This window comes from Bubalus kerabau, chromosome 15, assembly GCF_029407905.1.
Source record: "Bubalus kerabau isolate K-KA32 ecotype Philippines breed swamp buffalo chromosome 15, PCC_UOA_SB_1v2, whole genome shotgun sequence".
Taxonomy (NCBI): Eukaryota; Metazoa; Chordata; class Mammalia; order Artiodactyla; family Bovidae; genus Bubalus; species Bubalus kerabau.
The window spans coordinates 8037486-8064594 of NC_073638.1; the positions used below are offsets into that span (position 1 = coordinate 8037486).

The following is a 27109-nucleotide window of genomic DNA, read 5'->3' on the forward strand; positions in this document are numbered from 1 at the left end:
GGATGGGATGGGGAGGGAGGTGGGAGACGGGCTCAGGATGGGGAACACATGTATACCCATGGCGGATTCATGTCAATGTATGGCAAAACCAATACAATATTGTAAAGTAAAAAAATAAATAAATAAAACTGAGATTAAAAAAATAAAGAAAGAAAAAGAGGGACTAGGTAAAATAAATAAATAAATAAAAATGAGGGAAATCACACTACATATCTTAGAGGGTTGCAGTAAGATGAAGACAAAACCACATGAACTATGGAAGAGCAACAAGCATGGAATAAATATAATTAGATGCTGGATTCCTTCTTCATGTGCTGCTATGCACACATCACAGAAACAGAAGAAATGATAAAAACAGCAACAAAAAAAGTCAGCCACTAGTGCTAAGCAGAAGAAACAGACAATAGTTACTCTCCCACTTAGTAACTGTATTACTGGGGATAGTTTTGATTCTTTCTCTATCTCATTTTCCTCTTCCATAAAATAAGGATAACAGTAATACTGTCTACATAGGGCTATTCCTAGATGAAATATGTTAACATTTGCAAATCTCTTAGAAGAGTACTGAGAATATAGTGCTACAGAGTGTTGGCTCTTACCATCATCATCATTGTTATTGACTAGAGGAGAATGTAAAATTTAAATATGCAAATCACATGAACAAGGCATTCTTTGGGCAGGGATGAAATCACTGGGGATTGAGGTACTATCTGCTTGGAGCATTATTCTTCAAAGAGGCATCAGTTCAGTTCGCTTGTTCAGTCATATCCCCACGGACAGCAGCACAACAGGCCTCCCTGTCCATCACACCAACTCCCGGAGCTCGCTCAAACTAAAGTCCATTGAGTCGGTGATGCCATCCAACCATCTCATCCTATGTCGTCCTCTTCTCCTCCCGCCTTCAGTCTTTCCCAGAATCAGGGTCTTTTCCAATGAGTCAGTTCTTCACATCAGGTGGCCAAAATATTGGAGTTTCAGCGTCAGCATCAGATCTTCCAATGAATATTCAGGACTGATTTCCTTTAGGATTGACTGGCTTGATCTCCTTGCAGTCCAAGGGAATCTCAAGAGTCTTCTCCAACACCACAGTTCAAAAGCATCAATTCTTTGATGCTCAGCTTTCTTTATATTCCAACTCTCACATCCGTACATGACTACTGGAAAAATCATTGCTTTGACTAGATGGACCTTTGTCAGTAAAGTAACGTCTGCTTTTTAACATGCTGTCTAGGTTGGTCATAGCTTTTCTTCCAAGCAGCAAGTGTCTTTTAATTTCATGGCTAGAGTCACTATCTGCAGTGATTTTGGAGCCCAAGAAAATAAAGTCTCTCACTTGGTTCCACTGTTTTTCCATTTATTTGCCATGAAATGAAGGGACTGGATGCCATGATCTTAATTTTTTGGAATCTTGAGTTTTAAGCCAGCTTTTTCACTCTCCTCTTTTACTTTCATCAAGAGGTTCTTTGGTTCCTCTTCGCTTTCTGCCATAAGGGTGGTGACATCTGGTATCTGAGGTTATTGATATTTCTCCCGGCAATCTTGATTCAGGCTTGTGCTTCATCCAGCCCAGTGTTTCTCATGATGTACTCTTCATGGAAGTTAAATAAGCAGGGTGACAATACACAACCTTGACACACTCATTTCCCAATTTGGGACCAGTCTGTTTTTCCATGTTCAGTTCTAACTGTTGCTTCTTGATCTGCATACAGATGTCTTAGGAGGCAGGTAAGGTGGTCTGATATTTCCATCTCTTTACAAATTTCCCACAGTTTGTTTTGATCTACACAGTCAAAGGCTTTGGCGTAATCAAAGCAGAGGTAGATGTTTTTCTGAATTCTCTTGCTTTTTTGATAATCCAATGGATGTTGGGAATTTGGTCCCTGGTTTCTCTGCCTTTTCTAAATCCAGCTTGAACATCTGGAATTTTATGGTTCATGTACTTCTGAAGCCTGACTTGGAAAATTTTGAGCATTACTTTGCTAGCGTGTGAGTTGAGTGTAATTGTGCGGTAGTGTGACCATTCTTTGGCGTTGCCTTTCTTTGGGGTTGGAATGAAAACTGATCTTTTCCAGTCCTGTGGCCACTGCTGAGTTTTACAAATTTGCTGGCATACTGAGTGCAGCACTTTCACAGCGTCATCTTTTAGGATCTGAAATAGCTCAACTGGAGTTGCATCACCTCCACTAACTTTGTTTGTAGTGATGCTTCCTAAGGCCCACTTGACTTCACATTCCAGGATATCTGGCTCTAGGTGAGTGGTCACACCATTGTGGTTATCTGAGTCATGAAGATCTTTCTTATATAGTTCTCCTGTGTATTCTGTCACCTCCTCTTAATATCTTCTGCTTCTGTTAGGACCATAGGACCTAAAGGACCATGTTTCTGTCCTTTATTGTGCCCATTTTTGCATGAAATGTTCCCTTGGTATCTCTAATTTTCTTGAAGAGATCTCTAGTCTTTCCCATTCTATTGCTTTCCTCTATTTCTTTGCAGTGTTCATTGAGGAAAGCTTTCTTAATCTCTCCTTGCTATTCCTTGGAACTCTGCATTCAAATGAGTATATCTTTCCTTTTCTCCATTGCCTTTAGCTTCTCTTCTTTTCTCAGCTATTTCTAAGGCCTCCTCAGACAACCATTTTGCCTTTTTGCATTTCTTTTTCTTGGGGATGGTCTTGATCACTGCCTTTGTACAATGTCATGAACCTCCATCCATAGTTCTTCAAGCACTCTATCAGATCTAACCCCTTGAATCTATTTGTCACTTCCATTGTATAATGTAAGGTATTTGTTTTAGGTCATGCCTGGATGTTCTAGTGGTTTTCTCTACTTTTTTCATTTGAATCAGAATTTTCAATAAGGAGTTCATGATCTGAGCCACAGTAGACTCCTGGTCTTGTTTTTGCTGACTGTATAGATCTTCTCCATCTTTGGCTGCAAGGAATGTAATCAATCTGATTCCAGTGTTGACCATCTGATGATGTCCATGTGAAGAGTCTTCTCTTATGTTGTCGGAAGAGGGTGTTTACTATAAATAACAATGAGCAGACACATTCTCTCATTGGAACTAAACAGATTACAGTAGCTTGGGACTACCGTTCACCTATATTTGTTGCCCCTTCCTGTAGGATGGTTGTGTTTCTCGGCTCTCACTAAGACAGTTTGGTCATATGATGTATACTAGCCAATGAAACATGCACGGAAGTGACAAACATTATCATCCACCAATCAGGAAGAACTGATATGTAGGAGCTTGACATTTCCTAGTCCCCTCTGGCACAAGATCATCAAAGTTAGAGAGACAAGGTACTCCATAAGCTTGGATTTTAGAGTAAAAATTATAAACAAGAGAATCACAGCATGATCAAGACATGAACCTTCACTGTGGTAAGCCTCTCAACCACAGCATAACCTGGTGTTTCTGATTTAATTATATATAACTTCAACAGTTTTCTACTCAAAAAGGACTAAATTAAAAAAAGCCAATCCCACACTCTTAGCTTTTACTTGCTTAACTGGAATGTAGCAGAGGTTTTTTGGCTATTGACTTGACAATTCCTACAAAAAGACATCAAAAGGCAATAATAGCAGTACCCATTCGTGGCTGCCTTACAAACTACTACTCTTGCCTTCACATAAGAATTCAGCAGTTTCTGCTGAGTCTGAGGAGAAGAAGATGATATGGCTTAAACAAGCTCCAGAATCCTCTGTCTCCAGGTGACTGATGTAGGAGGAAGTCCCAAGGAAGTTCCTCCCTTACTTCCCACTTCTGAGGGAAGTAAGGAAGGAACACATTCTGTAAAGGAATCCTTTCAATCTTCCAAAGCCATGTAGGCTATATTCCACTTAGTATGCTAGTGCTAAAGAGAATTCAACAAAAATAGGTCTTTACAGCTTATAAAAGTCCTTATGCAGGACTTCCCTGGTGGCTCAGAATGGTAGAACGTCTGTCTACAATGCGGGAGACCTGGGTTCAATCCCTGGGTTGGGAAGATCCCTTGGAGAAGGAAATGGCAATCCACTCCAGTACTATTGCCTGGAAAATCCCACGGACAGAGGAGCCTGGTAGGCTACAGTCCATGGGGTCGCAAAGAGTTGGACACAACTGAGTGACTTCACTTCACTTCTATAGCTTATAAAAGAAAGACTGGGAACTCTTTAGTGTTCAGATGGAAAAACTCAGTGTAAGGGGTTCTTCCTAAGTAAGATCACAGCATTGAAGGCTGATAATTTATACTAACTTTTCTTTAGTGGAGGGCAAGTATTCCTGTTGCAGCAGTAGAGAGGGGAGTATAGCTGTCTGTATGAAACGTGGACTGCTCAAAGCCTCACAGAGCAGGCACCCAAGAAATGCTTGCTGATCACTGGCTGGCTAGTTACTGGTTTGTAGCTGACTTGCTCTACCCTCTGGCTTCCACAAGGGTTAGAGCTTATCAGCCAACAGAAGCTGCTTTGGTCAACTCTGCAGGATTCTTACCCCAGCACTGTATCTCTCTGTGAAGACCAGGGTTAGGCAGAATACAACTATCACAAATTTCCAGGATTTGAAATCCTATAGTATTAATAATACTTGGCTTTAACGGGTAAAGCAGAAGATAGGCTAACTTAAAGAACTCAATTTATTCAATCAAAACTTAAAGAGAAACATTATTATTTTTCCCGTGATAACTAATGAAGGCTCAAGTTTTTACTGAAATCCAAGTAAAGTTTTCAAAAGGCAGTTTAGCAAAACAAAAAGCTATTAATCTCAACAGAATTCCAAAAGCCATGAGAAAAAGAATAGTCTTCCGTGCAGCTAAAAGTCAAAGTCCTTGTATCTTTAATTTCCTAGTAATTAAAAACCCAGCATTTCCTTACAGATGTAATCTACTTGGCCTTACAATACATTACCAGGATTGACAAAACAAAGCAACACTTGCCTTCACTTTTGAATTCACATTTCTAATCTGCCATTTCAGATTAAAAGGCTCCTATCACACACAACTAATATCATAGTACATGTGGCTGGAAAGAAACAGAAGAAAATGAGTGCATTTATGGGCATTCATGGTTCCCACAGGACCTTTTCTCTTCTCCCTAAAGGTGACTGCAGCCATGAAAATAAAAGATCCTTGCTCCTTGGAAGAAAAGCTATGACCAACCTAGACAGCATATTAAAAAACAGAGACATTACTTTGCCAACAAAGGTCTGTCTAGTCAAAGTTATGGTTTTTCCAGTAGTCATGTATGGATGTGAAAGTTGGAATATAAAGAAAGCTGAGGGCCAAAGAATTGATGCTTGTGAACTATGGTGTTGGAGAAGACTCCTGAGAGTCCCTTGGATGCAAGGAGATCAAACCAATCAGTCCTAAAGGAAATCAGTCCTGAATATTCATTGGAAGGACTGATGCTGAAGCTGAAACTCTGATACTTTGGCCACCTGATGTGAAGAACTGACTAATTGGAAAAGATCCTGATGCTGGGAAAGATTGAAGGTGGGAAGAGAAGGGGACAACATAGGATGAGATGGTTGGATGGCATCACTGATGTGATGGACATAAGTTTGAGTAGGCTCCGGTAATTGGTGATAGACAGGGAGGCCTGGCGTGCTGCAGTTCATGCGGTCGAAAAGAGTCTGACAGAACTGAATTGCAGCACGCCAGGCCTCCCTGTCCATCACCAACTCCCGGAGTTCACTCAAACTCACGTCCATCGAGTCAGTGATGCCATCCAGCCATCTCATCCTCTGTCGTCCCCTTCTCCTCCTGCCCCCAATCCCTCCCAGCATCAGAGTCTTTTCCAATGAGTCAACTCTTCGCATGAGGTGGCCAGAGTACTGGAGTTTCAGCTTTAGCATCATTCCTTCCAAAGAAATCCCAGGGCTGATCTCCTTCAGAATGGACTGGTTGGATCTCCTTGCAGTCCAAGGGGCTCTCAAGAGTCTTCTCCAACACCACAGTTTAAAAGCATCAATTCTTTAGCACTCAGGATGTGATAAATTATGCAAACACATGGACCCTTGAAGTGCCATTTTTCTGAAAGACATATCAATTTATAATTATACCTGGTGGCAAAGAGATGCTTCAAGTGCCTAAGACTACAGGAAAGCTGATTTCCAAAAGAAAAAGTCTTTACTACAAGAAGAAGTATAATCTCCCTCCATCACAGCATAAGTATATGTGATAACTTTCTCATTCAAGTTACCTAATTATGATTAAAAAAAAAAAAACAACACTAGTTCCAAGGTGCATTAAGTATCATGTATATTCTGACTGACTTGATCACATCCTATTCAAAAGCTCTATTCAGTATCATACAGATGTTCATTTGTTTTTCAGGGAGGACTGTCCTTGAGAAGGTTCATTTGAATTTGAAAGGACTATCTTTATACTGGATTTGAACAATGAAACCAGTATTAGAAAACACATTTCAAACTCTAGACAAATGCAAATTACACAACAGATTACTTTTTAGGTAATTGTTTAGAATGAACATTCAGTACTTATAAACCTCTTAATGGCTGGTTAATGTTTTTGTGATTAGATAAAAGTGGGCAATGAAAGATATACCAATCACTCAGATTGTCAATAAAGAAAGAAATACAAGAATAAAAACTGGGAATATTTTTAAAATCTTTAACATTAAAGGTATTTAAAATTATGTATTTTCTTTTGGTAATTTTTGAAATTAACCACTAGGAAGCACTTCATTCAGATAAAATGACAGGCTTTGCATATACTCAATATTTATGACTTTCAAATGAGTGCTTTCCGAGTTTTTAATCTATGCTCCATTCTAACGTATTTTAATAGCAATATAAAAGTCAGGGTTATTAAGGCTGTTTTAAAAATAAATTTAGACATTATGAGAGAAAGTCAATTAAGTCAAATAAAATTTGAAAGTGCTTTAAAGGATATACATACAACCTTAGAAACATATAAAACTTGATTTTAAATGTCAAATAATTTGAATATTATAAATTACATATGAAAATACTCTAAACTAACCAAGGATTAAAGGTGGCAGATGATTAAAAAGGATTCAGAGTTATGATGGGAAATACATAAAATGTGTTCATTCAGAATGGTTTGATACTAAGGATTCAGTAATGAAACAATGACAACATGTTTTCCTATGTATCCCAGGTGTTTTGACCATGTCCTTAAACCTCAAGATCTTGTACACAATTTCCTAAAATTAGCAGTGTTCATGTGTTCAATCTTGTAAACTGGAGCAGAAAAAATAAAAGAAGCCTTCTATTGCCATTTAAAGAAAATCAAACTAAATATTAATTGCCTCAAATCTCTTTCTGGGATAAAGTAGGGTATATACTTCTAAGTAATAAATACTAAATAAATAATTAAATAGGTTACTATCAAGTCCAGTAGTTAGTGGTTTTAATGTGAGAAACTTCTTTGAATGAAAATTTCAAATTTGCTGAATAACATCATATCAAAGGTGTATTACTAATATTTTCCAAAGTTAACTCCTAATATTACATAATACCTCTGTGATAAAAGTAACTATGTGATGGAGGTTGAATCAAGATGCTGACTTGGGAAGATGCTGATTCTACCTCCTCCCACAGGCACACAAAATCTGCAACTATACAATGGATCAATTTCCTCTGAAAAAGACCCAAAAAACTAGCTAAAACGTTCCTCAACAAAGGATTAAAGGACAACATCAACATGGGTAGGAGAGTCAGAGGTGCAGTCTCACCCAAAATCTCACCTCTGGCACAGCAACCCGGAGGTGCAAGAGACCTCACACATGTGGAACTTCTCCCTGAGGAGCTGGGGGTTTGTGCCCTGTATCAGGCACCCCAAACCTTACAACCTGCATGGGAGAGATGAGCTCCCAATACTTTTGGCTTTGAAAACCAACAGGGCAGATGTTCAGAAGATGCAAAAGGCTGAAGGGACTGAAAAGTTCCCTCATGCAGAGCAACTCACACCAGGACTCAGCACAAACCCAACAGTGTGGAAAGCTCCTAGACCATATATGAAGGAGATCCATTAGTTAAGATTGAAGTCTCTGCCCAGAATGCAGAGGTCTGTGAGAACCTCCTGAGACAGAGGAGCTGATATTTTTGGGCTTTCCTATCACACTGCTAGAGCCATAGGACTTGCCTTCTCTCCACGTGCTCCCTGGTCCCACTGAAGCCAGGGGGCTTACCCGCATGTCCCTGTGGTCCTGCTGCAGCCTGTGATCTCACCTGCCCCCCATGTTCCTGGGGCCTCACTGTGGCCAGTGGGCAACCGTGCACTCTTGTAGCACCGGTGCAGTTAGCAATCTCACGCTAGGCTCTCCTGGGGCCCACTGAGCTGTCAGGAATGTTCACTCCATACAGGAGACACACCTTGACCACCTGGCCATGATCCAGAGATGACTGGATTTCTGGGCCTTATGGGTCTGAAACAACTGAAGAGACAGTTCATGGTAGTGAACCATCACCACAATATAGACAGTAGACTGAAACACACCCCTGGACTTCCTGTGAAAAAAGCTCTAATTACTTGTCCCAGAGCTCAAGTGAGCGGAAGGCTTCCAGTTTACCACATATCTAGAAGCTGCAGAGGAGCTCCCAGACCAGAGAACACAGACTGCGGGAGCCATCTTCACACCGTTCCTTGGCCTGTAACAGCTCACCTATACCTGCCAGAGAGCAGCTTATACGTTCATTTGGAGCTCTCATTTTGGCAACTGTCACCAAGGGAACACCTCAGAACCACTTGAAGCTAGCAGGGGTTATAACAGCGGTCACATAAAACTGTGTATATATACATATACACACATACACACACATTTTTTAAAAGCTGATTCCCAAAGGTCTACATTCCAAACAGCCTAAAGCTAAGTGGTGAATTAGATCCCTCTCTGTGAAACACTGATAGTGACCTATCAAGAATAAAATTAAACTACTTAGATAATTACAAATGCTCCAGAGACAACAAAGAGCTAGGGCAGGGCTGAAAAAGAAGGTTCATCTCCTACAAGTCACTCCAACAAGATTAGAAGTAACTGCTTTGCCTAATTCATGGAAACAAACACAGAGAGACAAGCAAAATGAGAAAACAGAGGAATGTGTCGCCAACAAAAGAAAAGACGAAAATTCAGGGAAAAAATCTCTCACTGAAATGCAGGTAATTTACCTGATAGTTTAATGAACATAAACAAGCTCACTGATCTCTTGGAAGAACAGATGAATACAATGAGAACTTCCACAAAAAGATAGAAAATATAAGTAAATACCACAAATAAATCATGGACCTCAAGAATACTCTAACTGAAAAGAAAAATATACTAGAGGGTTTCATTAGCAGACTAAATGAAGCAGCAGAAAGGATCAGCAACCTGGAAGACAGGAAAGTGGAATTCATCGTAACAGATCAGAAGAAATAAAAGTATTTAAGAGACCTATGGTACAATATCAAGAGGAATAACATCCTCATTGTAGGAGTTACAGAAAGAGAAGAGAGAGAGAAAGAGGCAGAATATTTAGTTCAAGAAACAATGCCTAAAAACATCCCTAACTAGGGGTAAGAACAGACACTGAGGTTGAGGAAGCATGGAGCATTCCAAGTAAGATGAACCCAAAGAGATCTACACGAAGGCACATTATAACTAAAATGTCAAACATTAAGACAAGGAGAGAATCATAAAAGCAAGAAGAAAAAATAACTTGTTATATACAAGGGAAACATCATAAGATTAGCTGATCTCTTAGCAAAAAATTTACAAGCCACAGGGAATGGCATAATATATTTAAAGTACTGAAAAGAAAAACCATTCAACCAAAAATACTCCACAGGCAAGGTTACTATTCAGAACAGAAGGAGAAATAAATAGTTTTCTACTATTTAATAGTAAAGGCTAAACATCATCAACACTAAATCTGCCTTACAAGAAATGTTAAAGGAACTTCAAGATGACAAAGAAAGCCATTAAATAGTAACAAGAAAACATAAGAAAGTCAAAATCTCATGAGTAGAGGCAAACATATAGTAAAGATAGTGAATTAACCATTTATAAACCTAGAATGAAGGTTAAAAGACAAAAGCAAGTAAAATTAACAATAACTACAATAATTAAGGGAAACAAAAACAATATATAACATCAAAAATATAAAATGAGGGTGGGAGAACTAAAAATTTTTTTAATGTTTAGAATGTGTCAAAACTTAACTTCCTCTCAGCTTGAAATACATTACTATACACACATACATACATATGTTTTTTTATATATGAATTCCATAGAAACCACAAACCAAAAACCTATTGTACAAACACTAAAGATAATATATACACATAATGTGAAAAAAAGTCATCAAATCACAGGAAAGAGAACCAGAGAAGAAAGGAACAGAGAAACTATAAAAACAACTAGAAAACAAGTCACAAAATGACAGGAAGTATTAATCAGATCAGATCAGATCACATCAGTTGCTGAGTCATGTCGGACTCTTTGCGACCCCATGAATCGCAGCACGCCAGGCCACCCTGTCCAGCACCAACTCCCAGAGTTCACTCAAACTCACGTCCATCAAGTCAGTGATGCCATCCAGCCATCTCATCCTCTGTCGTCCCCTTCTCCTCTTGCCCCCAATCCCTCCCAGCATCAGAGTCTTTTCCAATGAGTCAACTCATCACATGAGGTGGCCAAAGTACTGGAGTTTCAGCTTTAGCATCATTCCTTCCAAAGAAATCCCAGGGCTGATCTCCTTCAGAATGGACTGGTTGGATCTCCTTGCAGTCCAAGGGACTCTCAAGAGTCTTCTCCAACACCACAGTTCAAAATCATCAATTCTTTGGTGCTCAGCCTTCTTCACAGTCCAACTCTCACATCCATACATGACCACAGGAAAAACCATAGCCTTGACTAGACGAACCTTTGTTGGCAAAGTAATGTCTCTGCTTTTGAATATGCTATCTAGGTTGGTCATAACTTTCCTTCCAAGGAGTAAGCGTCTTTTAATTTCATGGCTGCAGACATCATCTGCAGTGATTTTGGAGCCCCAAAAAATAAAGTCTGACACTGTTTCCACTGTTTTCCCATCTATTTCACATGAAGTGATGGGACCGGATGCCATGATCTTCATTTTCTGAATGTTGAGCTTTAAGCCAACTTTTTCAATCTCCACTTTCACTTTCATCAAGAGGCTTTTGAGTTCCTCTTCACTTTCTGCCATAAGGGTCGTGTCATCTGCATATCTGAGGTTATTGATATTTCTCCCAGCAATCTTGATCCCAGCTTGTGTTTCTTCCAGTCCAGCGTTTCTCATGATGCACTCTGCATATAAGTTAAATAAACAGGGTGACACTATACAGCCTTGATGAACTCCTTTTCCTATTTGGAACCAGTCTGTTGTTCCATGTCCAGTTCTAACTGTTGCTTCCTGACCTGCATACAAATTTCTCAAGAGGCAGATCAGGTGGTCTGGTATTCCCATCTCTTGAAGAATTTTCCACAGTTTATTGTGATCCACACAGTCAAAGGCTTTGGCATAGTCAATAAAGCAGAAATAGATGCTTTTCTGGAACTCTCTTGCTTTTTCCATGATCCAGCAGATGTTGGCAATTTGATCTCTGGTTCCTCTGCCTTTTCTAAAACCAGCTTGAACATCAGGAAGTTCACGGTTCACATATTGCTGAAGCCTGGCTTGGAGAATTTTAAGCATTACTTTACTAGCGTGTGAGATGAGTGCAATTGTGCGGTAGTTTGAGCATTCTTTGGCATTGCCTTTCTTTGGGATTGGAATGAAAACTGACCTTTTCCAGTCCTGTGTCCACTGCTGAGTTTTCCAAATTTGCTGGCATATTGAGTGCAGCACTTTCACAGCATCATCTTTCAGGATTTGGAATAGCTCAACTGGAATTCCATCACCTCCACTAGCTTTGTTTGTAGTGATGCTTTCTAAGGCCCAGTTGACTTCACATTCGAGGATGTCTGGCTTTAGGTCAGTGATCATACCATCATGATTATCTGGGGTGTGAAGATCTTTTTTGTACAGTTCTTCTGTGTATTCTTGCCATCTCTTCTTAATATCTTCTGCTTCTGTTAGGTCCATACCATTTCTGTCCTTTATCGAGCCCATCTTTGCATGAAATGTTCCTTTGGTATCTCTGATTTTCTTGAAGAGATCCCTAGTCTTTCCCATTCTCCTGTTAATAACTACTTTAAATTTAAATGGACAAAACTTTCTGATCAAAAGCCAGAGCGGCTAAACATATTTTAAAAAACACACAATCATATAGTGCCTACAAGAGACTCAATTTAGATCTGAGGACACAAACAGATTGAAAGTGAAGAGATGAAAAAAGATATTTCTTTCAAACAGAAGCAAAAGGAAAGCTGGTGTAGGTATATTTACACTAGACAAAATAGAAGTTAGAACACAGATTGTAATAAGAGACAAAGAAGGGCATTACATAAGGATAAAGGAGTCAGTCCAACAAGAGGTCATAATATGTTTGAACATATATTAACTAATAGAAGGCCACCTTAATATAGGAAGCAAATATTAACCCACCTAAGGGGAGAAAAATAACAGGAATACAATAATAGCATGGAACGCTAACACCCTGATTTCATGAATGGACAGATCATTCAGACAGAAAATTATTAAGAAAACATTGGCCTTAACATATTAGATCAGCTATATTTATAGATAATGTATAGAACATTCTATCCAAAAGCAGCAGAATATACATTGTTCTCAAGTACACATGGAACATTCTCCAGGATGTATTACATTTCAAGCAACAAGACAAATTTCAATAAATTTAAGCAGACTGAAATCATGTCAAACATTTTTTATAACCACAATGGTATGAAACTAGAACTAAGAGAAAACTGAAAAAAATCACAAATATGTGGAGATTAGGTAACACACTACTGAGCAACCAATGTCAATGAAGAAATCCGAGGGGAATTCAAAACTAATTTTAACAATGGAAACAGAAATACAACATTTCAAAATCCAAGACAAGGCAAAAGCAATTTTTTAAAAACTATTATTTTTGGCTGCCCTGGGTCTTCACTATGGCGAGTGGTCATCTTCATTTGTGGCTCATAGGTTCTAGACTACAGGGGCTCAGTAGTCACGGTGAGTGGGCTTAGCTGCCCTGCAGAATATAGGATCTTTGTACCCCTACCAGGGATCAAATCTGGATCCCCTGCATTAGAAGGTGGATTCTTAACTACTGGACCACCAACTAAGTCCTGGAAGAGGGAAGTCAGGCCTACCTAAAGAAAAAAGACAAATCTCAAACAATCTAACTAGAAAAAGAAAAACGAAGTCCAAAGGTAAGAGGAGGAAGAAAATCATAAAGATTAATGTGGAAATGAATAAAACAGAGGCTAAAACTATAATAATAAAAAGGATAAAAATCAAGAGCTAGTTCATTGAAAAGATAAACAAAGATGACGAACTTTTAGTTAGACTAACCAATAAGAGAGAGAAGGCTCAAACAAAGCAAGAAATGAAAAAAGGAGAAATTGCAGTGATACTAAAGAAATACAAAGAATCATGGGGGTCTTCTAAGAACAATAATATGACAACAAATTGGATCAGTTCAGTTCAGTTCAGTTGCTCAGGCGTGTCTGACTCTTTGCGACCCCACAGACTGCAGCACGCCAGGCCTCTCTGTCCATCACCAACTCTCAGAACTTGCTCAAACTCATGTCCATCGAGTCAGTGATGCCATACAACCATCTCATCCTCTGTCATCCCCTTCTCCTCCTGCCCCCAATCCCTCCCAGCATCAGGATCTTTTCCAATGAGTCAGCTCTTCGCATCAGGTGGCCAAAGCATTGGAGTTTCAGCTTCAGCATTAGTCCTTTCAATGAATATTCAGGACTGATTTCCTTTAGGATGGACTGGTTGGATTTCCTTGGTGTCTAAGGGACTCTCAAGAGTATTCTCCAACACCACAGCTCAAAAGCATCAATTCTTAAGCGCTCAGGTTTCTTTATGGTCCAATTCTCACATCCATATATGACTACTGGAAAAACCATAGCTTTGACTAGATGGATCTTTGTCTGCAACATAATGTCTCTGCTTTTTAATAACCTGTCTAGGTTAGTCATAGCTTTTCTTCCAAGGAGCAAGCGTCTTTTAATTTCATGGCTGCAGTCACCATCTGCAGTGATTTTGGAGCCCCCAGAATTAAAGTCTTTCAGTGTTTCCACTGTTTACACGTCAAATGATGGGCCAGATGCCATGATCTCAGTTTTCTGAATGCTGAGTTTAAGGCAAATTTTTCACTTTCCTCTTTCACTTTCATCAAGAGGCTCTTTAGTTCCTCTTTGTTTGCGGCCATAAGGGTGGTATCATCTGCATATCTGAGATTATTGATATTTCTCCCGGCAATCATGACTCTAGCTTATGATTCATCCAGGCTGGCATTTCACATGATGTACACTGCATGTAAGTTAAATAAGCAGGGTGACATTATACAGCCTTGACGTACTCCTTTTCCTATTTGGAACCAGTCTGTTTTCTATGTCCAGTTCTAACTGTTGCTTCCTGACCTGCATACAGATTTCTCAGGAGGCAGGTAAGGTGGTCTGGTATTCCCATCTCTTTAAAAATTTTCCAGTTTGTTGTGATCGACAAAATCAAAGGCTCTGGCATAGTCAATAAAGCAAAAGTAGATGTTTTTCTGGAACTCTCTTGCTTTTTCAATGATCCAGTGGATGTTGGCAATTTGATCTCTGGTTCCTCTGCCCTTTTTAAATCCAGCTTGAACATCTGGAAGTTCACAGTTCATGTACTGTTGAAGCCTGGTGGGAGGATTTTGAGTATTACTTTGCTAGTGTGTGAGATGAGTGTAGCTGTGCAGTACTTTGAACAATCTTTGGCATTGGATTAGAATGAAAACTGACCTTTTCCAGTCCTTTGGCCACTGCTCAATTTTCCAAATTTGCTGGCATATTAAGTGCAGCACTTTCACAGCACCATTGTTTAGGATTTGAAATAGCTCAACTGGAATTCCATCACCTCCACTAGCTTTGTTCATAGTGATGCTTCCTAAGGCCCACTTGATGTCACATTCCAGGATGTCTGGCTCTAGGTGAGTGATCACACCATCATGGTTATGTGGGTCATGAAGACCATTTTTTGTATAGCTCTTCTGTGTATTCTTGTCACCTCCTTTTAATATCTTCTGCTTCTGTGAGGTCCATACTGTTTCTGTCCTTTATTGCACCCATCTTTGAATGAAATGTTCCCTTGGTATCTCTAATTTTCTTGAAGAGATCTCTAGTCTTTCCCATTCTACTGTTTTCTCTATTTCTTTGCACTGATCACTGAGGAAAGCTTTCTTACCTCTCCTTGCTATTATTTGGGACTCTGCATTCAGATGAGTATATCTTTTCTTTTCTCCTTTGCCTTTAGCTTCTCTTCTTTTCTCAGCTATTTGTAAGGCCTCCTCAGACAACCATTTCGCCTTTTTGCATTTCTTTTCCTTGGGGATGGTCTTGATCACTGCCTTTGTACAATGTCATGAACCTCCATCCATAGTTCTTTAAGCACTCTGTATATTAGATCTAATTCCTGGAATCTATTTGTCACTTCCACTGTATAATATAAGGTATTTGTGTTAGGTCATGCCTGGATGGTCTGGTGGTTTTCCCTACTTTTTTCATTTGAATCAGAATTTTCAATAAGGAGTTCAAGATCTGAGCCACAGTAGGCTCCTGGTCTTGTTTTTGCTGACTGTATAGAGTTTCTCCATCTTTGGTTGCAAAGAATATAATCAATCTGATTTCAGTATTGACCATCTGGTGATGTCCATTTGTAAAGTATTCTCTTGTGTTGTTGGAAGAGGGTGTTTTCTATGACCAGTGTGTTCTCTTGGCAAAACTCGGCTAGTCTTTGCCCTGCTTCATTCTGTACTCCAAGGCCAAATTTGCCTGTTACTCCAGGTATCTGTTTTCCCATTTTTGAATTCCAGTCCCCTGTATTGAAAAATCCATCTTTTTGGAGTGTTAGTTCTTCAGTTGTGTCCGACTCTGTGCGACCCCATAGACGGCAGCCCACCAGGCTCCGCCGTCCCTGGGATTCTCTAGGCAAGAACACTAGAGTGGGTTGCCATTTCCTTCTCCAATGCATGAAAGTAAGAAGTGAAAGGAAGTCGCTCAGTCATGTCCGACTCAGCGACCCCATGGACTGAAGCCTACCAGGCTCCTCCAACCATGGGATTTTCCAGGCAAGAGTACTGGAGTGGGGTGCCATTGCCTTCTCTGGTAGGTCTTCATAGAAGAGTTCAACTTTAGCTTCTTCAGCATTACTGGTTGGGGCACAGGAATTGGACAACTTAGATCAAATGGATAAATTCCTAGAAACATATAACCTTCAAGACTGAAATATAAAGACATAAAATATCTGAATAGATAGATTATTAGTAAAGCGATTGCAAAAAAAAAAAAAATCCCAACAAACAGAAGTACAGCATCAGACGGTTTCACCTGTGAATTTTATCAAACATTCAAGACTGAATATCTATCCTCAAACTAATCCAAAGAGTAAAGAAGGCAGAACATTTCCAAACTCATTTTATAAAGCCAGTATTATCCTGATAACAAAAACAGACAAGGACACATAAAAAAGGAAAATTACAGGCCAACATCTCCAATGAAAATAGATGTAAAAGTCTTCAACAAAATATTAGCAAACTGAATTCGTATATGCTGCATGCTTGGTTGCTTCACGACTGTGTGCTAGTTATGCGCAACTCTTTGTGACCCTATGGACTGTAGCCCACAAGGCTCCTCTGTCCATAGGATTCTCCAGGTAAAAATACTGGAGTGCGTTGCTATGCCCTCTTCCAGGGGATCTTCCTGGCCGAGGTTTTGAACCCTCCTCTCTAGTGTCTCCTGCATTGGCAGGCAGGTTCTTTAACACTAGTGCCACCTGGAAAGCCAAACTGAATTCAACCACATATGAAATTAAAATAAAGAGGAAAATAAAAAGAAAAAAAAAGGAAAGGATGATCATGATCATCAAGTGAGACTTGTTCCAAGGATGCAAAGCTTGTTCAACCTCTACAAATCAATAAACATGATACTCATACTTACAAACGAATCATAAAAAATGTACTGTCTCCATAGATGCAGAGAAAGCATTTCACAAAATTCAGCATCTTATTATGATAAACACTCTCAACAAAGTGGGCATAGAAGGTACATATTTTGACATAATAAGGGCTATATATGACAAGCCCACAGATAATATCATACTCATTGGTGAAAAGCTGAAAGGTATTCCTTTAAGATTATGAACGATATAGAAGAATGTTCATTGTAACTACTTTTATTCAATATAATATTGGAAGTTCTAGCCACAGCAGTTAGGGGAAAAAAGAAATAACAGGAATCCCAACTGGAAAGGAAGATAAAAAAATGTCAGTATTTGCAGATGACATGATACTATATAGAAAAAAACAAACTATAGAGTCCACCAAAAAAAGAAAACAAACCACCTCTTAGAACTAACAAATGAATTCAGTAAAGTTTCATCATACAAAATCAATATACAGAAATCTGCTGTATTCCTATAACTCATTACAAAATATCAGAAAAAGAAATTAAGAAAACAATCACATTTACAACTACATAAAAAAGAAACACCCTGGAATAAATTTAAACAAGGAGGTGAAAGACATACACTGAAAACTCTAAGACACTGATGAAAGAAATTAAAGATGACACAAATGGAAAGGTATACCACACTTATAAATGGGAAAAAGTAATATCATTAAAATGATCATACTAGCCAATGCAATTTACAGATTCAGTGCAATCCCTATCAAACTACCAAAGGCATTTACCACAGAATTAGAACTAATAATCAATGATTTTATGGAACCATGGAAGAATCTGATAAGGCAGATTTCAGACAAAAGAATCATCAGAAAAACAAACCCCTAAATGAGTAAATAAATAAATAAAGCTGGAAGTATCAAACTCCTTGATTTCAAAGTAAACTAGAAAGTTACAGTAGTCAAAAGACTATGGAAAGGGCATAAATACAGACACATAAATCAATGGAAGAGAGTAAAGGGTCTAAAAATAAACCCATATATTCATGGATAAATAATTTATGACAAAGGAGTCAAGAATATAAAATGAGAAAAGGCAGCCTCCTCAATAAATGGTGCTTGGAAAACTGGACAGACACTTGCAAAGAAATGAATATAGTACCACACACAAAAAATCAAATTGAAATGAATTACAACTTAAACATAAAACCTGAATCCATAAAAATTCTAGAAGAAAATGTAGGCAATAAGCTCCTTCGTATCAGTGTTGATATGGATTTTTTTATCTGACCTCAAAAGCAAAGGCAACAAAAGCCAAAATAAACAAGTGGGCCTATATGAAACTGAGTAGCTTCTGTACAGCAAAGTAAATCATCAACAAAATGCATCGGTGACCTACTGAATGAGGGGGAAATAGTTGCAAATCATATATATGATAAGGGGTAAATATCAAAATATATATAAAGAACTCAAACAATTGAATAGTAAAAAACAATTTACTTAAAAATGGGCAGAGGATTTATATATTTTATTCAAAACACATACAGATGGTCAATAGGCACATGAAAAGACATTTAACACCACTAATCATCAGAGAAATGCAATCAAAATGAGATATCACTCACACCTGCTAGAATGGCTATTATCCAAAGGACAAAAAAAGAAGTTTTTCAGAGAATGTGAAGAGAAGGGAAACTTTGTAAACTATTGGTGGGAATGTATACTGGAGGAGCAACTATGGAAAATAGTACAAAGGTACCCCAAGGTTTAAGAACCAACTACCATAAGATCTAGCTATACCACTTCTGAGGATTTTTCCAAAGAAAATGAAAAATACTAACTTGAAAAGATATATCCATCTCTATATTCATTGTGGCATTATTTACAATAGCTAAGATATGAACACAATCTGAATTGACACTGATGGGAGAATTGGATAAAGAAGATAAGGTATATACACAAAATGGACTACTGCTCGGCTATAAAAAAGTAAATTTTTTGTTTGCCATTTGCAACAATATGGAGGGAACTCAAAGGCATTTTGTTAGGTGAAATAAGTCAGAGAAGGACAAATACCATATGATTTCACTTATATGTGGAATATAAAAAATAAAACAAAGAAAAAAGAAACCAAACTCAGATTCATGGTTATCGGAGGGAAGGGGTTGGAGGCTGGGGGACAACTTTATGGTGACAGATGGTACTAGACTTACTGCAGTAATCACTTTACAGTTTATACAGAAATTAATTATTTTGTTGTACAGCTGAAACTAATTTGTTATTTTTGTTGTTGTGGTTTAGTTGCTCAGTCCTGTCTGACTCTTTGAGACCCCATGGACTGTACCCCGCCAGGCTATCCATGGGATCCCCCAGGCAAGAATACTGGAGTGGACTGCCATTTACTTCAACTAAAAAAAAAAAAAAAAATCTACATGATAACATTTCAAATAATTATTAAAACAACTTACTTTCTTCTTTCTTGCTAATAATCGCAGGCAGGGTATAAATCTAAAAAACAAAAGAAGTCAGCCAGTCATCTGCAGTTAAGGAGCCACAACAGACAATGACCAGGGTGGTACTGGTTCAGTGATATAAACAGGGAGTGTCTTGATTTCAGGTTCTACCACTACTGTGTGCACAACGCCCTCCTCCAGTCTTGCCTCCCACTCCTTTTCCTCCCTTGCTGTCCTGCCCTCGGCAAAGGTTTATGCCTTTCCCTCTGATCTAAGCATTTCATTCTATTTTCCAACACGAGGCACAATCTACTTTCTTCAGGAAGTACCTCATGATGGATGCACCTGATTGTTTCCTCCTCAAATTACCTGCTTGGCGTTTTTTCTCAGCGTGTACCCTAACTTGTGCTTGTTAAGCTATCACACTGTCTTCTAAATTTCCTCTAGGTCAGGGCTTGCCTCTCAACTATTAGCAGTAAAGAGACAAGTTGCTTTGTTTTTAATTTTTAATCCATCACTGACAGATTATTTTGTAAATTACCAAAAAAAAAAAAAAGTAAATGTAATAAACAATCAAGAATAGACAGTCTAAATTTTTTTATTATTAAATTCAACAGATATAAAATGACTTCTAATTGCTACAAAATTTTCCAGATCCTTAATCATAATCTCTGTACTCAGTGTAGCCTGGTAATAGTTTGTAGGATAGATTCAAAATCTAGGGTCCACACTTTGTGTAGCTCTGCTGTTGCACAGGCACTTTTCACAAGTTCTTTGCCATTTAAAAGACAGTTTTCAAGAGACAGGCTGGTGTCTTCTACTGGCTCTGTGAGCTCATCCCTCTAAGCCCTCAGTGCCGTGTGCATCACAGACGTCATCAGTGATGTATTCCCTTTTTTATATAAGCCTCCCTGATCATTTCCAGTAAATTTATGTCAACATCAAAATATCTATGAGAAAAATGGGGATCTGGATTGAGGGAAATGTCAAGTTACAAACAGTTTTATCAAAGGAGACTTCTAACCTGTGGTCTAGGTTACCCTGAAATTTGTTCATCATGCTGATCATAATACCTCACACTGGCCTTGCAAAGAGTAGACACTCAAGAACTAGCAAAATAAAGCAATCCAATCAATGTAGCCAAATAAAATTACTTTTTGAAAGTAATTTTAGGGTTTTAAATTAGTCCTAGAAGTCTCCCTGAAAAATAAATTCAAAAGTTGTTGTTATGCGCCAGTGACACAACATTAGAAAACAGTAAGAGTCTCTACTCCTGATTTGCTATTTTAATATTTTCAAATATACTATATATAGGCATATAAATTTTTTTATATGTACTTTGCAATTATTAAAACAATAAAATCAAAATTAGAGAATGTGTTGTATTCCTACCGGTTCCTTTCCATCCATGGCTTCAAGCCAGAGTTTTCGATTAGCTTCTGAAAAGGCTTGCAGTGTGATGATCCCATGCCTATTAAAAGTAAGTATTATATATATTCAATTCACTTATTTATGCCTTTAAACATATGCTGTTTATTTAAATTCTTAGTTAACAATAAATTAAAATTTGAAGAAAAAGCAGGAAAGATAAAACAATGAAAAGAGAGCAAACAATATAGATAGGAGAGAAAAAAAGAAATTAAAAAATTGAAAAGAAATTCTAAGTGTTTTAGGTATAAGACTGTCTGAAGGAGGCTAGTCTCAAACTAATTCCCCTAAAATGAATGAAAAGGATGACAGAGCCACAGTCATTAAACTTCAAAACCACCTAAACATTCCATAAGATGTGAATAATTAAGAATATGACCCAGGGTATTATCATCTAGTCACTAAAAATAATGATAATGAATATATAGAAATGTGAACCTCCCTGGTGGCTCAGACAGTAAAGCATCTATCTACAATGTGGGAGACCCGGGTTCAATCCCTGGGTTGGGAAGATCCCCTGGAGAAGGAAATGGCAACCCACTCCAGTACTCTTGCCTGGAAAATCCCATGGATGGAAGAGCATGGTAGGCTACAGTCCCTGGGGTTGCTAAGAGTCAGACATGACTGAGCCATTTCAGTTTCATACAGCAATATGAGAAGCCTTATACCATAACTAGTTAATTTTACAGAAGACAATAAGACCCAAGTGTTTATACAATGATCACAGTATTACCATTAACACTTCAAAAAACAACTCTCTCCCATGTGCCCATTCTGAAATAGCTACTTGAGGATGTGCTTCAAGAAAGAGCAAGCAAAAGGAGAGATGAAATCAGTATGAGAGAAAAAGACAGAAAATCCAGGAAAAAAGTGAAATTAACCTAATGAACTATGCAAGCTGTTCACAGGATAAACAGAAGCTTAGAGGGCTCTGTGACAAGGTAAACAAGAAGGAAATCTCATTTAAATATTGTGTAATGGGGAAGCCAATTACAAGCCTAGAATGAGCTAAAACTGTGACAAAGGGATATGTCTTCATGGATACAGGAAAATGGATCATTATATTGATAAGAAATGGAGAAACTGATTAGAAAGATCAAAGTAATTTTATCTTGGGTAATTTAAGCCAGTTTAAAACAGGAGTAATAACAACAATACTTGTAGGCTGTTTATTGTGTGCCAGGCACTGTTATGTCTCCTTCATTAACCTATTTATTCCTCACAACAACCCTTTGATGTGCGTAGTGACTAGCCTTGTTTTACAGATGAAACAACTGAAGCACAGGGTTTAACAGCATGCTCCAAGGTTTTATATCTAGAAAGCACTGAAAAAAGAAAAGAAAAATCACTAATATGTTAGTTTTCATCTACACAGAAAAATCAAGAACTTCCTATCACGAAATTATTAAAACCAATGGACATAGATTGATATATAAAAAAATTATTCATCTTTGCACTGCAGTTTCAACCATAAAACAAAAATGAGTTTCTACTAATGAAAGAATGCTATTCAAAATTTCAATGAAAAGAAGACACCCAAAAACAAAATGGGGGAAAAAAAAGATATATAAAATCTTAAGGGGAGTTCAATTCACCATTGTTTAACTAATAACTTAATAGAACTCCAGTCAAAAATCCCGAAGGAATTTTTGGAGAGAAAAGCAAACTTGCTCAGCAGATCTACAAAGTATAAAGAACACAGGGCCAAAGCAGCTAATACTGTTTTAAAGAAGCATAAGAATGGGGCCATGTCCTACTAAATAATTATAGTCTATAGTATATGTAAGCTATGGTATATAACGGTGTATACAATATGTCAGAATGTTATATATATATGTGGTATATATTCATGCGCAAAGCTAGAGTATTCAGAAGTATGGTGGTAATACAGGGGAAGAATAGATTATGGAATACAACAGAGATCAAGAAACATACTTACATACTTTTCCTGACTTTGTTTCTATTCTACTTGAAATGATAAATGAGTACAGCTAAACAGTTCAGTTAGACGACGAGCTTGGCTGCACAACCTTTATGTCTCTCCCAATATCCTGTGACTAAGAATGCCCAGAACAGTGCTGTGTGCATGGAAGGCACGGAATTTCACTGGCCGAAGGAAGCTTACGGCAAATGCAGCAGTGTCTTTTTTCATACTTTGGCACAAGGCCACTAGGTTTCAAAACTGCACAGAAAGGCTGGCCCAGGAGCCATGAACAATGCTGTCAGGCTCCTTCACTGGGAAGGGGAGCTTAGTCCACAATGTGTGCTTTTGACCAAGACAGTCATTTACACGATTTTTCAGATTCTTCACTGCATGACATTACCCTTTGGTAGCACTCGGTGTATAATTTATTTTTTTGAAAGCATCATGTAATCCATATTTATTGAATAAACAAGTGAGAGAATGAATTAAACATATATTGCTTTTTAAAAAAGAGACTGAAAAACAAGCACTTTATGCTGGTTCATATTTATAGCTATACACAGAAAAACATTAATCTAAACCAAATTAAAAAATACAAAGTGAAAAGTTCAAACCTTTCGACCACTTCTATGTCAAAGCAGAATCGTTTATCAATTGAATCTGTCTTTCGTCGGATACAAGATTTTAATTTAAACATTTCTGGTGAGCTAGTAACAAGGCCATTCTGAAACAAGAGGTGGAACATATTTTTGACATGATGACAGAGTGAACTGAAATATATTAAATATACCATATAAAGTTTCCATATTAAAATAACTTAGAGTACAGTTTATGTATAAAGATCATAATTATGCCCTGTTTCAATAAATATTAATACAAATATGTCTGGCTAGTGTTAACTTCCCAACTGTAATACAACAAAGCATTTATTAATAAATTAATCACATATATATGTTTTATTCAAAGAATTCTGAGAATTCTGTGCCTATCACCCTTCAACATATTTACTTATCATGTTAAATTATACTATAATGTGTATATATTTGAATGAGAGCTGTGCAGTTTTAAATGACAGCTGACAGTTGACTCCAAATCTCAAGAGAGTTACCAAAATAATAAAGCTCTAGTAGATACTTGTTATAACGCTATTACTATCATGCATACCATGTGATTCTTCTGCTGGTAACCAATTGCTAGTCTGCTTCTGAAACTAAACCTCTTTGCACAGAATCCAACATAAGCTCAAGTCATAATTCTCTTCTATACCTGAAAAGCCATTCAATTTTAAGGAGACTATTTACCTAATGCCTGGTTAATTCTATTGTCTCTGGTTGCAAATCTTATAGATTTATTAATAGAACTCTGGCTTGGTCTGTTTATTATCTCACTACTGTCCAATGAACTCACTTCTGGGCAACAGCTTTTCTTACGAAAACTTGAGTAGAAACTAAGGTGTGATTTACAGCATTTAACAACTTCTCGTGATCATAGCAATCTAAGATTTCTTTTTCTCTGGTATGTGCTCCTTTGCTTTATATCTGTCACTTTGAATCATTAGACTCTATTGAATGCCCAAGCACAATAAGTTTCAGTTGATATATTTGAATATGTGCCTAAATTAGGTCAACATTTACTACTCCATGATCTATACCACAAATTAGGTGGGGAGTCACTTACTTTCTACCATCTTTATCTTCTAGTTCGTTAAAAGGAGGCGAGCCTCAATAATCTTTAGGATGACTTCCAGCTCTAGGACTCTCAGATGATGGCTCAGTCATCTTATCTGTAGGTCTCATCGTCTGCCATATTCATATCTTAACTCACAAAAAGATTGCAGACTACATGCAATAAAGGTGCTGCACTCGGTGGCACTTCCTCAAACAAAGTGCACTTAGTTTGTACCGTTCACCACCCGTGTGAGACATTCAGTGACTGACTGACTTCAGGGGTAAATGAGCACTCACTGATTTCTTTTGAGAAACTTTGTTGGCCAGCATTTCAGTAAGAAGGACTCAGTGCTTGCAGGGACTGTGGCATGCAGGGACAAACACGGGCTCCCACAGGAAACCACCGGGAAGAAAGAGGTGGACTCCGTGAGCCTCAACCTGCCCCTGACAACCTCTGTGGGCTGCTGGCAAACCAACACCACAAACGACTCTGCTGCCAGGAATGTGAGATGCCATCCACCAAGGTGTCCGTACATGTAATGTAACTGCGTATAAAGATTCACGGCCAAAGTGAAAGAGAAGTACTGGCTGTTCTTTTTAAGTCATCAAGGTCATTTAAAGTGAAAGAAAACTTTTGTGACTTTTCAATTTTTAAAACCTGTGAACATGTTTATTAGAAAAATACGTGCAAAAGATTTTTATTTCCATTACTTAAATAACAAGTTCAGTTAAAAAACAATAGAAAAAAAAATGACTCACCATTTTCCCACTGGACTTCATCTCTGAAACACTCATTGTAAAAGTTTTACTTCCTTTATCATATGTACAATAATGTTTAATCCATGTAAAACCAAGAGGTCCTAATGAAAGGAAACAAACAATACAGACTGTTAATATATGAGTTGCATCCAAGTTTGTGCAGTTTTCGATGCTATGAAGTACAACTGAGGATTTCCATAGACCATGCAAGTCAGGAATGCTTACTGTGAGTGAGAAAGGCCAGTCTGTAGCTAGAGTGGTGTAGGGTAGAGTGTCTTGCAACCAGACAACTTGGCTTAATTTGCAGCTCTGACACGTAATTGGTACAATCAAGAGTTACTTTAGCTCTCAGCTTCAGTTATCTCGTCTGTGAAAGTGGTTTACCCATGGATGTGGGAAGGATGAGAAGGAACAGTCTGAGGTGCTATAACAGGTCTCCTTACATCTTCCTTTATCGTCTACTTTCAAAATTGCCAGAAATACCCTGCTCAAAATTTAGCCAGGTCATTTCATCCTTTTGTTCAAAACTCTCCAGTCATTTCCCACATCTCCCCAGATAGGCTCCAAATGATCTGGATAGAAGGATATTATTGGTCTTACTGCCTTTTGCCTCCTACACTCAATGCTAGTTACACTGGGCCGTGCTGGTCTCTGAACATGGAGAATGCATTTCTACCCCAGAGCATTTCCACTCACAGGATGACTCTTCCTTCAGATGCCTGCATGACTTACACTGTCACTTCCTTCAGGTTTTTTCCTAAATGGCCCTTTCTGTAGAGATAGCTAAAATCACAACACCTTCACCATGATATTTCATTTCTTATCTCTCTCTCTCTTTTTTTTTTTTTTTTGCTTTACTTTCTTCTCAGCAGTTAACAGGTATATGATCAACACTTTACTAATTCATCTTATTTACTGTCTGCATCCATCGCTAGAATCTAAAGCTCTATGAGAGAAGGAACAAGTGATGTTCTGTGGAATAGCATATTCTTAATCCATAGAACAGGGCCAGACACATAGTTGCTCTTCAATAAAGATTTGATGAATGAAGGAATGAATTATTCATCTTTCTCTAAGACTTTATTGACCACAGAGCTGTTCCCTTTTAACACTAATCTGAAAAAATTAAATTCAAATCTCTCTTTAAAATGAAGGGTTGGTTTCCTTGGTGTCTCAGACACTAAAGAATCCACCTGCAATGCAGGAGACTCAGGTTCGATCCCTGTGCCAGTAAGATCCCCTGGAGAATGGAAAGGCAATCCATTCCAGTATTCTTGCCTGGAGAATCCCTTGGACAGAGGAGCCTGTGGGCTTACAGACCATAGGGTCAATGGTGCTAGTGGTAAAGAACCCACCAGCCAATGCAGGAGCTGTAAGAGATGTGCATTTGTCTCCTGGTTTGGGAAGATCCCCTGGAGGAGGGCATGGCAACCCACTCCAGTATTCTTGCCTGAAGAATCCCATGGACAGAGGAGCCTGGTGGGCTACAGTCCAAGGAGTCAAACACAACTGAAGCAACTTAGCATGCATGCATGTATAATGTTCACTTTCTTTTTCCCATAAATATAACCTCGCTGGGGTATGCAACCCTTTCCCACTGCATACCACTCTGTCATCCAGTGTTCTCCTTAAAAACTGGTTGATGCTGCTTCACCTGGGCAAACGGATGAATCACAAGTTCAATTATCTCATGACCTCGGTAAAAGACTTCATCTTTCCCACAGGGAAGCCAATTATCTTGCACCCAAGTGCCCCAGTGGGCTGAGTGGGTTGAAAGTGGAGCTTGTTTCCTAAAGCTTCTTCACACAGGGGCCTGTCTGGATTAACACCTGGATCTCTCTAGCAACAATTATATACA

At 38.3% G+C, this 27109-nt stretch overlaps 1 protein-coding gene across 7 annotated transcripts in view; it reads right to left on the minus strand.

Annotated features, from left to right (window-relative positions):
- Positions 1-27109, minus strand: part of ARHGAP42 (Rho GTPase activating protein 42) — a 353084-nt gene that overhangs the window by 35782 nt on the left and 290193 nt on the right. For all 7 annotated transcript variants that reach the window (XM_055547592.1, XM_055547593.1, XM_055547594.1 and 4 more), the window contains 4 exons: positions 25252-25352; positions 23440-23549; positions 20866-20944; positions 19489-19528 (listed from right to left, as the gene is read on the minus strand). In XM_055547592.1, coding sequence (XP_055403567.1) covers positions 19489-19528; positions 20866-20944; positions 23440-23549; positions 25252-25352 — 330 coding nt within the window. The remainder of the gene's footprint in view (positions 1-19488; positions 19529-20865; positions 20945-23439; positions 23550-25251; positions 25353-27109) is intronic.